The sequence below is a fragment of the Triturus cristatus genome, chromosome 8 (assembly GCF_964204655.1).
Source record: "Triturus cristatus chromosome 8, aTriCri1.1, whole genome shotgun sequence".
Lineage (NCBI taxonomy): Eukaryota > Metazoa > Chordata > Amphibia > Caudata > Salamandridae > Triturus > Triturus cristatus.
In genome coordinates, this window is record NC_140591.1 from 1,186,633,768 (window position 1) to 1,186,646,251 (window position 12,484).

Below are 12,484 nucleotides of genomic sequence, written 5' to 3' on the forward strand. Positions count from 1 at the left end.
TTTTTTCCATTTTCTTTACCTCCTCTAGGCTTTGGCTCATCTGCACTTAATTGATTTCATAGGGGAACAGACAGCACTATTAATAAAGGTAAAATTGTTTAATTTACTTTTGTGACTACAAATAAATAGCTACACGTTTTGGTGTGCTAAAATACATGAATGGTCAACCTCTGCAAGACAAGTGATGCACCACATCCTTTCCCTGCATATTGTGTCCAGTTAACTGGTGAGTGCTCTTTTCATTTAAAAGGCATAGATATCCGATTTTGGTCAAGTATTTTCCTTTTGCGTTTCACGCTTCGAGCCTGAATGGTTTGTCGCTCTGAATGTGCACGCTTGCTCCTGGGCCGTGGTCGATAATTATGTGGATTAGTGTATTGATTTTCAATATTTGTGTAGGAGTTCATTCGTCTATTTTACCTGTCTTCGTTTGCCTCTGGTCCTGCTGAATAAATGGTTGGTTTGTATTCTTCTGGTATTGTTCATTCTGGTACTGCCTTTGAAAGAATGAATGTCATTTTGAAGAATGTACACTACCCTGAAAATGAAGCAAACACAAGGTTATACACGTTTTTTACAATCCCATATTTCTCTAAAAATGTTGTTCTCTTTAAATAGTATGCCTCTAAAATAGAAATAGTAGACCAGGCCAGTCTTTTTTTCCCTTTCTTTTGCCAATCCAAGTTGTCAGAAATTGGGCCTGGATTAAGATAGGATTTTGCTTGTTTCTCAGGCCATTTAGAATTTGATCTAGCGTTTTTCTTTGAAAATTGTCAATTAAAAGGATTTTCCAAAATTCCTTGCCTGTCCCATCTACTACAGCAGGATGGAGAGCCCATTTATCGACTAAGCTTTCAATTCTTTGTTCACGATAGGAAGAGGACCAGTCAAATTCCAGCGGGCCCCGGGTACCCATTACTCACCTCCCACCACCACACACAGTGTTAGCAGTAACCTGACTATTTGTAGGCCTGGTTCCTTGTACTATTCTCAGTAAAACATATGAAATGGGCTAGGGGCCGACACTTAAGTAGTGTCTAGGAATGCCAATATCATTTTTGATTAATTCCAGACGAAGTTCTGTCCTTGGAGAAGAATGGAATGTGTATTTTCTTCTTCTTGCTGGGCTGAAAATTGTCAATGGGCTGATGTTGCTGGACTTAACACAAAAGCTTGCTGCCCCCTAAAGTGGAGTTCAAGCAAATAGTTAGACTGGACACAATCGTATTTTAAGCAAAAGACCACCTTAGTGTCAGCTCTAGTACCGCTTGCAGGTTGGCCAACTCATTATTTTTAAATTCACATATTTTTTGTAAGTGTGAATGTAGAATTCTTCTTTGGAACAAACCCTAACCTTATATTTGATTGCATGCACTCGCAGGCCCTTATCAGGGGCACTAAGGTCATCGACAAATGTTTGGGGAGGTCACACAAACTATCATTTTTTCATTACTTTATTATTTTCATTGATTTTTAAGGCAACCCTTTGGTTCCTTTTACATTGCCCTCCTTACCTCCTTTCCAATTTCTTTAAAGTGCCTTATCTTTTTTCCTTGATGTTGACTTTACTTATATTAAAGTTTTACTTAAACACTATGGACTAGACTTTTTAATACTGTATTTTTTAAGCAATCCCTATGTGCACCTTCTGTAGGGTTGCCTTGTCTATTGTTCATACCGAGGTAGCCTTGTGAGCCACATTTGCACTCATTGAAGCTGCTTCACTTCTTGAATTGAAACTATATGCTTAGTGTTATAGCGTCTGATCGCTGTTATTTTCAGGTTGTAATTTAATTAAACCTTAAAAGATGTATTAGGTTTAGTATTGGACTGTTATATTTTTCATCTGTCATAATAAAAGGTAATTCACTTAGTAGAAGGGAGTGGGAATGGTTTAACAAAACTCGTTTGTCTGCTTGAAAAGGGCCTTCTTGCTCTGTTCTCTTATGTCCCAAGGAATCTGCTCACCAAAGCCCATCTCTATAGTCCTTGGGTTGGAACAGCATGCAGTGTGGCGCCTTAATATTCTAATCTCCAAAGTAAAACAGCAGGTTGCTTCTGGGTCACCTGGCACTTTGAATTTCTTAGACCAATTAGATAACTTTACCCTTGCACAGTCTTTTTTCTCTAACAAGTGCTTCAGCACCCCACGTGGGGATGCTAAGTGCTATATAAATGTTACAATACAATGCAATGCCATGTCTGTGCAAATGGAAACTTTATGGTGTCACACCGAAAGTTAATCTATGATCTCCGTTTAGTAAATAACCATGCCTCATGTGTGATCATTTGTTAAGGAAATATGAAACTCCTCCATTTCTCCTCGTTTACACACAATTTACAAACCGTGCAACTTCAGTGGCCTGTAGGAAAAAGCAACTTGCTTATACAACAATGCTGCGCTTTCTAAGCACTTTAATAACAGATTTCTGTTGCTCACTTAAATGGTATTTTAATTAACGCACCTCGAAAGGATGTAAGACTGAGTCACCCCTTGCTGAGATTCAAGCTCCTGACCTACAGATCAGTGTGTCAGCAGAAATCTTATGACTCACTGAGCTACCTTACTGGCTAATCTGCAGAAATATATCTATATACTGCCGAAATGTCAGGCCACTGGGGGTGTGGAAACAGATGCTCGGCTATGAATACCCTACTGCGATTTGTCCCCGACCCCCTAGGTTGTACACAAAGTGCATCAGATTACATGTGTTTAGTGGTGTTGCTAAGCAGTCCTTATTGAACATGATTATGGTGTTTGAGTACGCAGAGAGGTTGTTTTTATTCGCGTTTCTAAACTTGCCTCTTTTATGATCTCTTGCAGGCGGTTCCCGATGATCAGCGGCTCGCGGTTGCCCTTATCCTTGTAGTTTGGGTCTCGGCTCTGGCATCATCCCTAATTGACAACATCCCCTTCACTGCTACAATGGTAGGTCCCTCGGTGATACACGGGGGAGTTTGTCGAAAATGCCATTTTCAATAGTGACTGCGAATTGCGGAAAAGTGAGTTGCTTAGCAACCGATTTTCAAAGGTAACTGTTTAATTGTGAAAGCTCCACTTTCATAAACGGAAACGTTTCCCAATTGTTAACCTCTTGCATTAGAAACTAGCATTGGCAAACTTTGAAGCTGGGGAACCAGGTTCGAGTCTGACGGGAGACTCAAACATCCTGTGATTCTGGAAAAATCCCATAATCTCCCCGTGCCGAGAAATGAATGTGTCCGTCTGCAGCTGGTGCTCTGTGGTCATGTAAAGCCCTCTGATACCTTCCGGTCGAGTTCACGCTCTATAAAACTGAAAAAAAGCCAATAGGGCCCACCTTTGGGACCTATTGGCTTTGCCAGCGATTTTTAACGAAGCTGCGCAGCATCCATTTTGCTGCGCAGCATGACTAAAGAAAAAAACCAAAAAAAAACAAGGCACTATAACGAATTAGTCATGTCCTGTTGTGTATACACACGCCTACAACATGTTAAAGCTTTATATATATATGGCGCAAAAGTTGTTGTTTTTTAAAGTGAGGGTGACTGGTAGAGGGCAACGCTGTGGGCCAGGGTACATGGAAGCAACCGACAAGTGAGGGTAATTAATTCGAGGGGAATCAATGTGGGGCGTATGGATGCAACACAGAGCAGGGCGGGGAGGAGATACAACATGCAACAGCACATGGAGCAGCAGAGGGAGCAACACAATGGCGAGAAAGCAACACATGGGTGTGCGGAACATGGAGGGTGCAGGGAAAAGCAGTAGCACAGGGGGAGAGAAGTTCACCAGGGAGACAGCTGGAAAAACTATGCACTCCCATGGAGTGCTTAACTCAAAAGAGAGCAGCATTGGAAAAGGTATTAGGTCGGGCAATTGCTGCCAGCCTTTTTGCTTTGTCAATTCTATTTTGTTCTGTCAAGGTTTCTGCAAAACTTTATTGTTGGGGAAGCAGCCGGGTTCATATCAATCTAAAAAGCTTCTTTGGCTACAGGCAAGTATATTTTTTGGTTTAAAAAACTACTCATTACCATAGTAAGGCTTAACACAGAAGATGACTACTTTGTGTGTGGATGTGTTCCTTGTAAAAAGGCAGTATATTGTAACTGGAAGTAATTTCACACAGTGGCTGAAGTGTGTTGAACCACTGCCACATGAAGCACGCTATAATGGGTGAATGAAAAATGTGAATGGCACAACAGCATACTGGTGGATGAAGTTTGGCTGAAAACCTTTATTAGCAACTATATTATTAATCAGTGGCGGCTGGTCCATTAGGGACGTTGGGGCAGCGCCCCACAAAAGAATCGGGCAACAGGTGAACAGGAATGTAAACAGACGAATGGACAGCTTACAATTTGTCTGTTTACATTTCCGGGCCCGCCTGTGCGCTTCATTGGTGAAAGTGCGCATGTCACGCACAGCGCACGCAGGCAGAGACGAGCAGGATTTCAGAATATGGTCTGCGCATGTGGGAGAGGAGCAATGCCCCTCACTCACATTCACAAACCATTAGGTTTGCTGCGCATGCCCTGTGTAGAGCAGGAGTTTGAAGATAGGCTCCTGCTCGGGCAGTGATGAGTTTTGCGCAAAGTCGCCCCATGCCCTATCAAATACCAGGACAGAGTAAACAAGGTTCAACCGCCCGGCCCCCCAGTCTCCTAATTGGCAAAAGAAAAGAGCGGGGAGAAGTTACTTCCACCACGTTGCAGAGCAGACATGATGTGACGCGGGACCGGAGAAGATGCCTGGTAAGTTCTTTTATTAATTACATTAACCCCCCGTACCCTCTCCAGTCATGCCGGTCGCGCCTGAAATCATTGTGCCCAACAGTGACAGACACCCCAGAAAATGCTAGCAAAAGCATTAAAGAAAGGAGTACAGCTGCGACATGCATGGCATAAATGTGTATAATTTTACAATAGTGACCTGAGTGAAAGTGTGTGTGACAGTAATCGACATGAGAGCAATGTGTGAACCAGCAAAAGGAACGGAATAAGCCTTTGACGTGCTGACAGGCCTGGCAAGATTGTGTGCACTAAAAAGCAAATATGACAGACGTGTGTCCAAAAGCGCCAAACATAATAGGAATGTGTCCAATAGCGACAGAAATTTGTATAGTATGTTCAAGCATAACCGAAAGCCATGTATTAGAGAGAGGCGCTGCACACATATGTGCAGTAACAGGCATAGTTGAAACGTAATGGTGGCGCCTGGTATATCCGAAATGACTGTAATAGGGACAGACATGAAAAGTACATGTTCAGGTCTGACAGGCATTCAAGGAATGTTCTGACTAATTGCTGCGTGTTCTTTTAACATGGAGATTGGTGATTACTTTCTCGCACTGCAAAGTGAACTGTATGACCATCTTGCTGGGGTTCTGGGAGTGTGAGAGGAAAGGATGTAGGATATAATTTTTTTAAAGACACAAAATGTAATACTTGTAAATAAATGGTACGAATATTTCAGCAGATCAGCAATTACGAAGTATATTTTATATAATTCGGAAGTGTGATGGACAGAAATATTTTAATAGCATCAAAACAAACCACGATACCTTACTTGCTGATACATAAATGATAAATATTCACTTAAACTCGATTTCCATACATTTTCGTTTTTTGGCTAAATCTTTTTCTCAGCAAAACTATACATTTGTTCTGATGTCGTGGCTATTTCAATAGAAAGTATGCTGTCTGTAAATGTATGTGTGAGAGGGTGATCCAAAATGCACACCCAGCTACATCAGCACCCTTATCACACCCTTGCTGAATCCATTTGCTATACTTGTTCTTTGTGTGATGCTTGGATTTTCATAATCCCTATGACGTAACACTGCTGGCGGCACCCCCAGTCTGAGGACCCAACCTGTACCCCACTTTTGCTCGCTTCGCTCGCGGCTTATAAGTCATGGCCAACTTTTACGCCCCACTGCTTTCAAATGTCACCAGCCGCCACTGTTATTAATAAAATGTTAGTGAAACAAAAATGTCTTTGCCAATACAGATCTAAAAAAAAAAAGGTTGGTCTGGTGTTGGCTACCAGCCCTTTGCCTTTTACTAATGCTTTACGGTTACATTTTTGTAGAACTTTCTTAAAAATAGTCGGGCTTGCAAAGACAGAGGCGCACAAATAGGGAGGCTGGTAGATAGACAGACATACATAGATCGATGGACAGAGTTGAGTAGAGAAGGTTGTATTGAGAGAGAGGTTCTATAGATAGGGTTTTGTGGATAGATTGGGTAGTGCAGATAGATTGGGTAGTATAGTACAGATAGATCGGGTAGTATAGTGCAGATAGATTGGGTAGTACAGATAGATTGGGTAGTACAGATAGATTGGGTAGTACAGATAGATTGGGTAGTACAGATAGATTAGGTAGTACAGATAGATTAGGTAGTACAGATCGACTGGGTAGTATACATAGAATGGGTAGTATAGATTGAATGGGTTGAATAGAAACACAGTTTTGTATAGATAGATGGATAGAGTTGTATAGATGGCTAGTTAGATTTGTATAGATGGAAGGATAGGGCTGTATAGATAGACACACAGACAGGCAGATAGATAGACAAATAAGATAGGGATGATATGGTTGAATAGGTATGGGTTGAGTTGTGTTGATAAATAGATTGGGTTGCATAGATAAATAGATGGGGTTGTATAGATAGATTTGCAAAGATAGAGCAGGAAATAGGAATAAATAAATAGAGCTTTAATCAGTAATATAAAAGTTACATTTCTATAGAGGCACAACATACAAGAAGACTGAAAGCAAAGTAGAAAGCCATACAAGCAGGACCTACTGATTAGTTTACAAACATAACCTTGGGATTCAACTAAAATACAGACCAGCATGATATAAGGGAGTGCTGTTATAAATGCACTTAATTGCTTGCATACTAAAAGAAATGGCACCTTCATGAAGAGCAGTTTCAAATGGACACAATGTGAATGCTGTGAAATAGAAGTTGTCAGATAAAGGACACACTCCAAATGGAATTTATAACACCATTAGCAGGACACAGGAACTGATAAAGCTGGAATCTGTCTACTGCTGAGCATGGAGGAGAGGGTAGAAAGCATCTTGCTATCACATCAGACTCTAAACACAAAGGCAACATTAAAGTAATAAAGTAAAAACAAAAACACTGCCATTAAACAGAACAACCTTGTGTGTGAATGTGCTACTCATGAAAGAGCAGGCTGCAGTCACTCAAAGTAAAGTTAGCCAGTAGTCCCCTTAGCTATTTGCTAAAGTGGGTGGAAGCAAAATGTAGAGGACAAAGACAGCTGACTGAAAGCCCATTTAAGTAAGTATATTATACATATCTTTTTTTAACTCAAAAGGTCTTGGCTAATGCTAGACCTAAAAAGTAGTGCTTGAAAAGCAAACAGTGAAAACATAGATGGCAGTCAATCAAGAGTTTGTAAAGAGGCTATGCCCCATGGGAGGGCCAAACACAAGATTAACAACGTGAGACAAAGAGGCAAAGAAAAGTGACTTGAAAACAATAACTCAATCAATCAGGGGCTTGCAAAGCGCGGCTACTCACCTGTGAAGGTCTCAAGGCGCTGGCGCTGGGGGTGGGTGTGGGGGGGCTGCTGGTTGGACTGGGTGGAGGATCATTCAAAGAGCCAGGTCTTGAGGTCCTCCCTGATAGGGCCAGTGGCGCTGATTGCCTGAGGTGCAGGGGCAGGGAGTTCCATCTCTTGGCGGCGAGGACAGATAACACTCTTCCTTCGGTTCTGGTCATGTGGATCCTTGGGATGGAGGATGGGCGAGTTGGGAGGATCAGAGTTGTCTGGGGGGTACTTGGAAGTTGAGGTGGTGGTTCAGGTACACTGGTCCTTCATGTGCAGGGCTTTGTAGGCGTGAGTGAGGAGCTTGAAAGTGACTCTCTTGTTGACTGGGAACCAGTGGAGTTGTCGGGGGTGTTGCGTGACGTGACTGCGGCGGGGATGTCAAGGGCCAGCCTTGCAGCAGCTTTTAGCATGTACTGTCGTTTCCTGAGCTGTTTCTGGGTGACGCCGGCATAGAGTGCATTGCCGTAGTTGAGTCTTCTGGTGATGAGTGCGTGGGTGACCGTCCTTCTGGATTCTGTAGGGATCCATCTGAAAGTCTTTTGGAGCAGGCGGGGCGTTTGGAAGCAGGCTGAGGAAACTGCATAGATTTGGTGGTCCAACGTGAGCGAAGAGTCCAGTATGATGCCAAGGTTGCGTGCGTGGTCAGTCGGGGTGGGGGTGGGGGGGCACACAGGGCATCTGGCCACCAGGAGTCATTCCAGGCTGAAGTGATGGGTCCCAGGTTGAGAACTTCGGTCTTGTCCGAGTTGAGCTTGAGGCAGCTGTTTTCCATCCATGTTGCGACGGCCTTCATTCCACTGTGGAAGCTGGTTCTGGCGGTTGAGGGTTAATTGGTGATGGAGAGGATCAGCTGGGAGTCGTCGGCGTAGGAGACCATGGCTTCTGACGCTGGCTGCGAGGGGGGTCATGTAGATGTTGAACTGGTAGGCAAGGGGCGGGCTCCAAATCCTTGTATGTTCTTGATACACCCACAAAAGTCTGTTGTAACCAGACATCTGTGCTGTCTGGTAGGCTCAACCTAAAAATGTGAATTCACTTGAGTAATTTTTAATGTGAGAAAAAATTATTTTCTAAATAGTTAAATTATAGTGCTATAAAAGGACAGGTTATTTTCGTTGCTACTCTTATTGCTTTCAGCTAATTAACACGTTGTCAAAAGGGGGCTTTGTACAAAGCACATGGTACGCCTGGTCAGGCTACTCGGAATATGGAAGTTTTCCAAAGAATTTGGCCCTGTATCTCGCTAACACTATACAATATTTACATGGGGCAGTGTTTAGGTGAGAGAATGAATTGAGTAGACTGAAATGTCCTATAGCACACATTGCACCATCAAAATTCCAAGCTGAATAGTAGCAGCAATGTCACTAAAGCACATTATGTAAGCAATATTTATTTTTCTTAGTGCATGCAAACAGATAGTATACAAGGATGCAAACACGGACACATAAAACACTGGTGCCTTCACATTTATAGACAGAAGAATGTATGTAGTAACACTAATCTAAACACACACAAGCCCAACTACAGCCTTCTTTGCACACAGAATAACACTCGCAAAGAGACACACACATACTCAAGCTCTCTCTTTTGCACACAACACAAAAATAGTCCGCCTTAGATGGCAATAGAAGACTGACTGGCAGAATGGAAGGAAAACGAAACTGATTAACACATAAAATACCCTCAGATACCAATGCAGACACAGATCACCAAGTATCCATCCACACTATGGAACATGCATTCAGTTTGTCATGCACATATCTATAAAGGCAGCCACGCACAGCAATCTCCACACACCATCTCCCTCACATAGTGCTTGCATCCAGGCACCAAGGAGCACTAGCGGTCTGGGAACCAATGAACACAAACAAGCAGGGGCCACTGCAGGTAAAGGTGCACATGTAAACACACAAAGAAACATCTATGTAAACTGGTACACACGGCGTGTAAGACAGAAAGCATGTAGGCACAGTTACCATATTGCCCGCTGCAGAGTACAGTACTTTAAAGGTGAAAAAGTAGTTGGATTGAGGTACACTTAGCCCTTGGCCTTCCTATTCACCTTTGGTGTTTTCTGAATCATTGATGGGTAATAATACAGTTCACTCTACCTGCTAATTCCATTCTATATATGCTACAAACCCACACATGTAACATTTTAATTCAGTAACTTTATTGTCAGTCAGAATAACTTTATTTCGCCAACACAATGTAGGCATAAAAAGTATACTACATTTAAAAAGAAACATTTCACAGCATTTCACAGCATTACAGTAAAGTCAAAATATAAGAGATGTTAAAAAATTATTGCATTAAAAATACAAATTCATAGTTATTTACACAATACAGTAAATTAATTTCATTTTTCTGGATATCATTTTAGCAGATTGTAAGTCTCTTTTTTTAATGCAGATAGCAAAAAGGACGCCAGAGAGAAGCAGATAAAAGGGTCAGGTAGAAGCTGCAGGTAATAAAGGGCTACACAACACTGTTTGAAGTTCATTTTTTGCATAATGGAGATAATACATAGTTTCCTTTCATCGCAATAAAATTTACAGAGGAACAAGAAGTGTATATCATTCTGTACAGATCGCTTATCACAGGTACAAAATGGGAGGTCAGAAGCAACATAAACATTACGGGGGGAGCCCAACATAAGAGGAATATAACAGAATCTCACCAGGATATGCCTGTGTTGTAAATTAGTGATGAAGGATAGATATATTGTGTTTATGTCCATTTGCATTTTACTAGGGGAAGTCAGGTATGTTTATACTGTCGACAAGTTGATATTTTTTGTCTCCCTTCTTATCTACCGATTAGAAAGTAGTTGCGCTTTTAAGTCCATTTTAGAAATAGAACAGCAAGTAATAGGATCCAAAAAAGTTGATGTAGCCCAACTGCTTTTAATGTGGATTCAACATAAGTTAACCAGGTGATGTTACCTACCCCATCTAATTTCAAAACATCCTTTATAATGTCTCTTGTCAAAGCAAGGGTCTCCTTTCGTCATACTGAGTACCACATTAGAATAGGCGCCATTGCAATTTTATCGGTAATATAAGGGGCTCTCAGTTCCATGTGGCACTTATAGTTGGCACATGACTCTGGTAGAGAAAGGACCCTTTTTAAAAAGTTGTTTTCGATAATCTGCAGTTCTGCACAATCTCTCGTTCCCCAAACAGCTGCTCCATAGGTGGCAGCAGATACAGTCTTCGCTTGATACACTGTTTTTATTAAATCTATTGGTTTTAAGCCAGTTTTTTTAATGAATTTAGTTAGGGCCCCAATATTCTTAACTTCAGTAACTTTATTGATCTAGTACTAACATGTCACAATTTGTATCTGAGTTTGCTACATGTAGGGCGAAAACATGTATTCCGTTGTGGGTTTACAATCCAGTACCAGGAATGTTCACCTATGTAAACAGATAACAAAAGAGTACAGTTTTTTTTAATGAAAGTTCAGGACGAGAAACGAGGCATTCGGTTATATGGAGAGAGCGAGCAAACCTCGTTGTGCAATATAGTCAAAGTATTGTTGGTGTTCACTATGTTGAACACTTCACGAATTAAACACAACGTGAATGCTTGATTATTTATCATTTTTTACTTTCAAAAACGTTTTAATTACTCCTGATTTACATTTCACTGCACCCACGAAGGTTGCACTTCTTTTCACGAAAAATGAACTATTTTAAAAGGTTTTGATTTTGTGTAGTGTTTTTATACAGTATTAACCTCTTGAGTGCCCATGACGAGATGGTCTCGTCATGGGCCGCGGTTGCGCTGTGCCCATGACGAGACTATCTCGTCATGAACCCCGCCCGCTAATGAAAGGGCCGGCACAGGGCGGGGAAAGGGCGGGGCACTCAAGGGGTTAAAGCAATACCTTTTTTTAAATGGTCCATCCAGTAGAGCAGAGCACAAGAATGAGGTGCTGAACCACGGATACCAAAACACATACAAACTAGCAGAACACGTGGAATCGCTCAGTTGTTTTTGTGATAGCTCGATTTCTTTCTTACAGAACCATCAACGAAAAACAACTAATCGGACGTTCAAATGATGCAACAGCTAACCTCTGCTCCACAAGTATGACACTTGTATACTTGTTTTTCACTACCAGTCATAAATGTTTGATTTTCCACCCTTACCACACCCCGTCCTTTTAAATTCCTATATACAAAATGCTCAACAAAAACCAATGTAACGCACATTGTTTGGTAATTGCCAAGGTACCCCACTAATGCTTCTTATTTTTAGGTCGAACCTGCGACAGCTTATGCGCTCTTGCTTGCGAGACACTATTATATCGATAAAGGGCTTGGATCCGAGGATTGTTTGCCGTTTGTTGACTTCAGTTTCACTCTTTTCTGCCTCCTAATTAGCCAGATTACGCCAAGCATCACTTCCATTCCTCTCTGAGAATGGAATAAGTGGAGGTTGATTCACCTAAATTAGTGCCCGTCTGCTGCTCCCAACATGATTCAGGTACTATTTCTTCTCCTCCCCACATCCCACTCCTCCTGCCCTGGCTTTAAGGCTCTTTGCCTATCCTTTAAAATTCTTAAACTTGCGTCTCCTGGACTTTTGGCTAACCTGTTGGTACCTTATGTTCCTGGACGCCAGCTGCGCTTTTTGGGGCAGCACTTGACTGTGATCACTCGAGTGAACCGTCTCTGTGCCGGGGGGTGGTCCTTTCGTTGATTAGTAGCCAAGTTATGGAACTCTCTGCCCTGTCAGATTCGAAGTCTGGATAGCCTGCTGGCATTCCGTTAAGCCATTAAGACCTACCTCTTTCCTGCGGCCTAATTTTGTCTTTTTATGTTTTCTTCTTCTTTTGCCGCTTTGCCCAGTTTCTGGCCTCCATGCCTTTCTGCTGCTAGCGCCGGGACGCCTCTTTGCT

General features: G+C 42.0%; 1 protein-coding gene across 2 annotated transcripts in view; it reads left to right on the plus strand.

Annotated features, from left to right (window-relative positions):
- OCA2 (OCA2 melanosomal transmembrane protein) overlaps positions 1-12,484 on the plus strand; it is a 1,032,003-nt gene that overhangs the window by 782,192 nt on the left and 237,327 nt on the right. For both annotated transcript variants that reach the window (XM_085622873.1, XM_085622872.1), the window contains 2 exons: positions 29-88; positions 2,825-2,929. In XM_085622873.1, the coding sequence (XP_085478999.1) occupies positions 29-88; positions 2,825-2,929 (165 nt within the window). The remainder of the gene's footprint in view (positions 1-28; positions 89-2,824; positions 2,930-12,484) is intronic.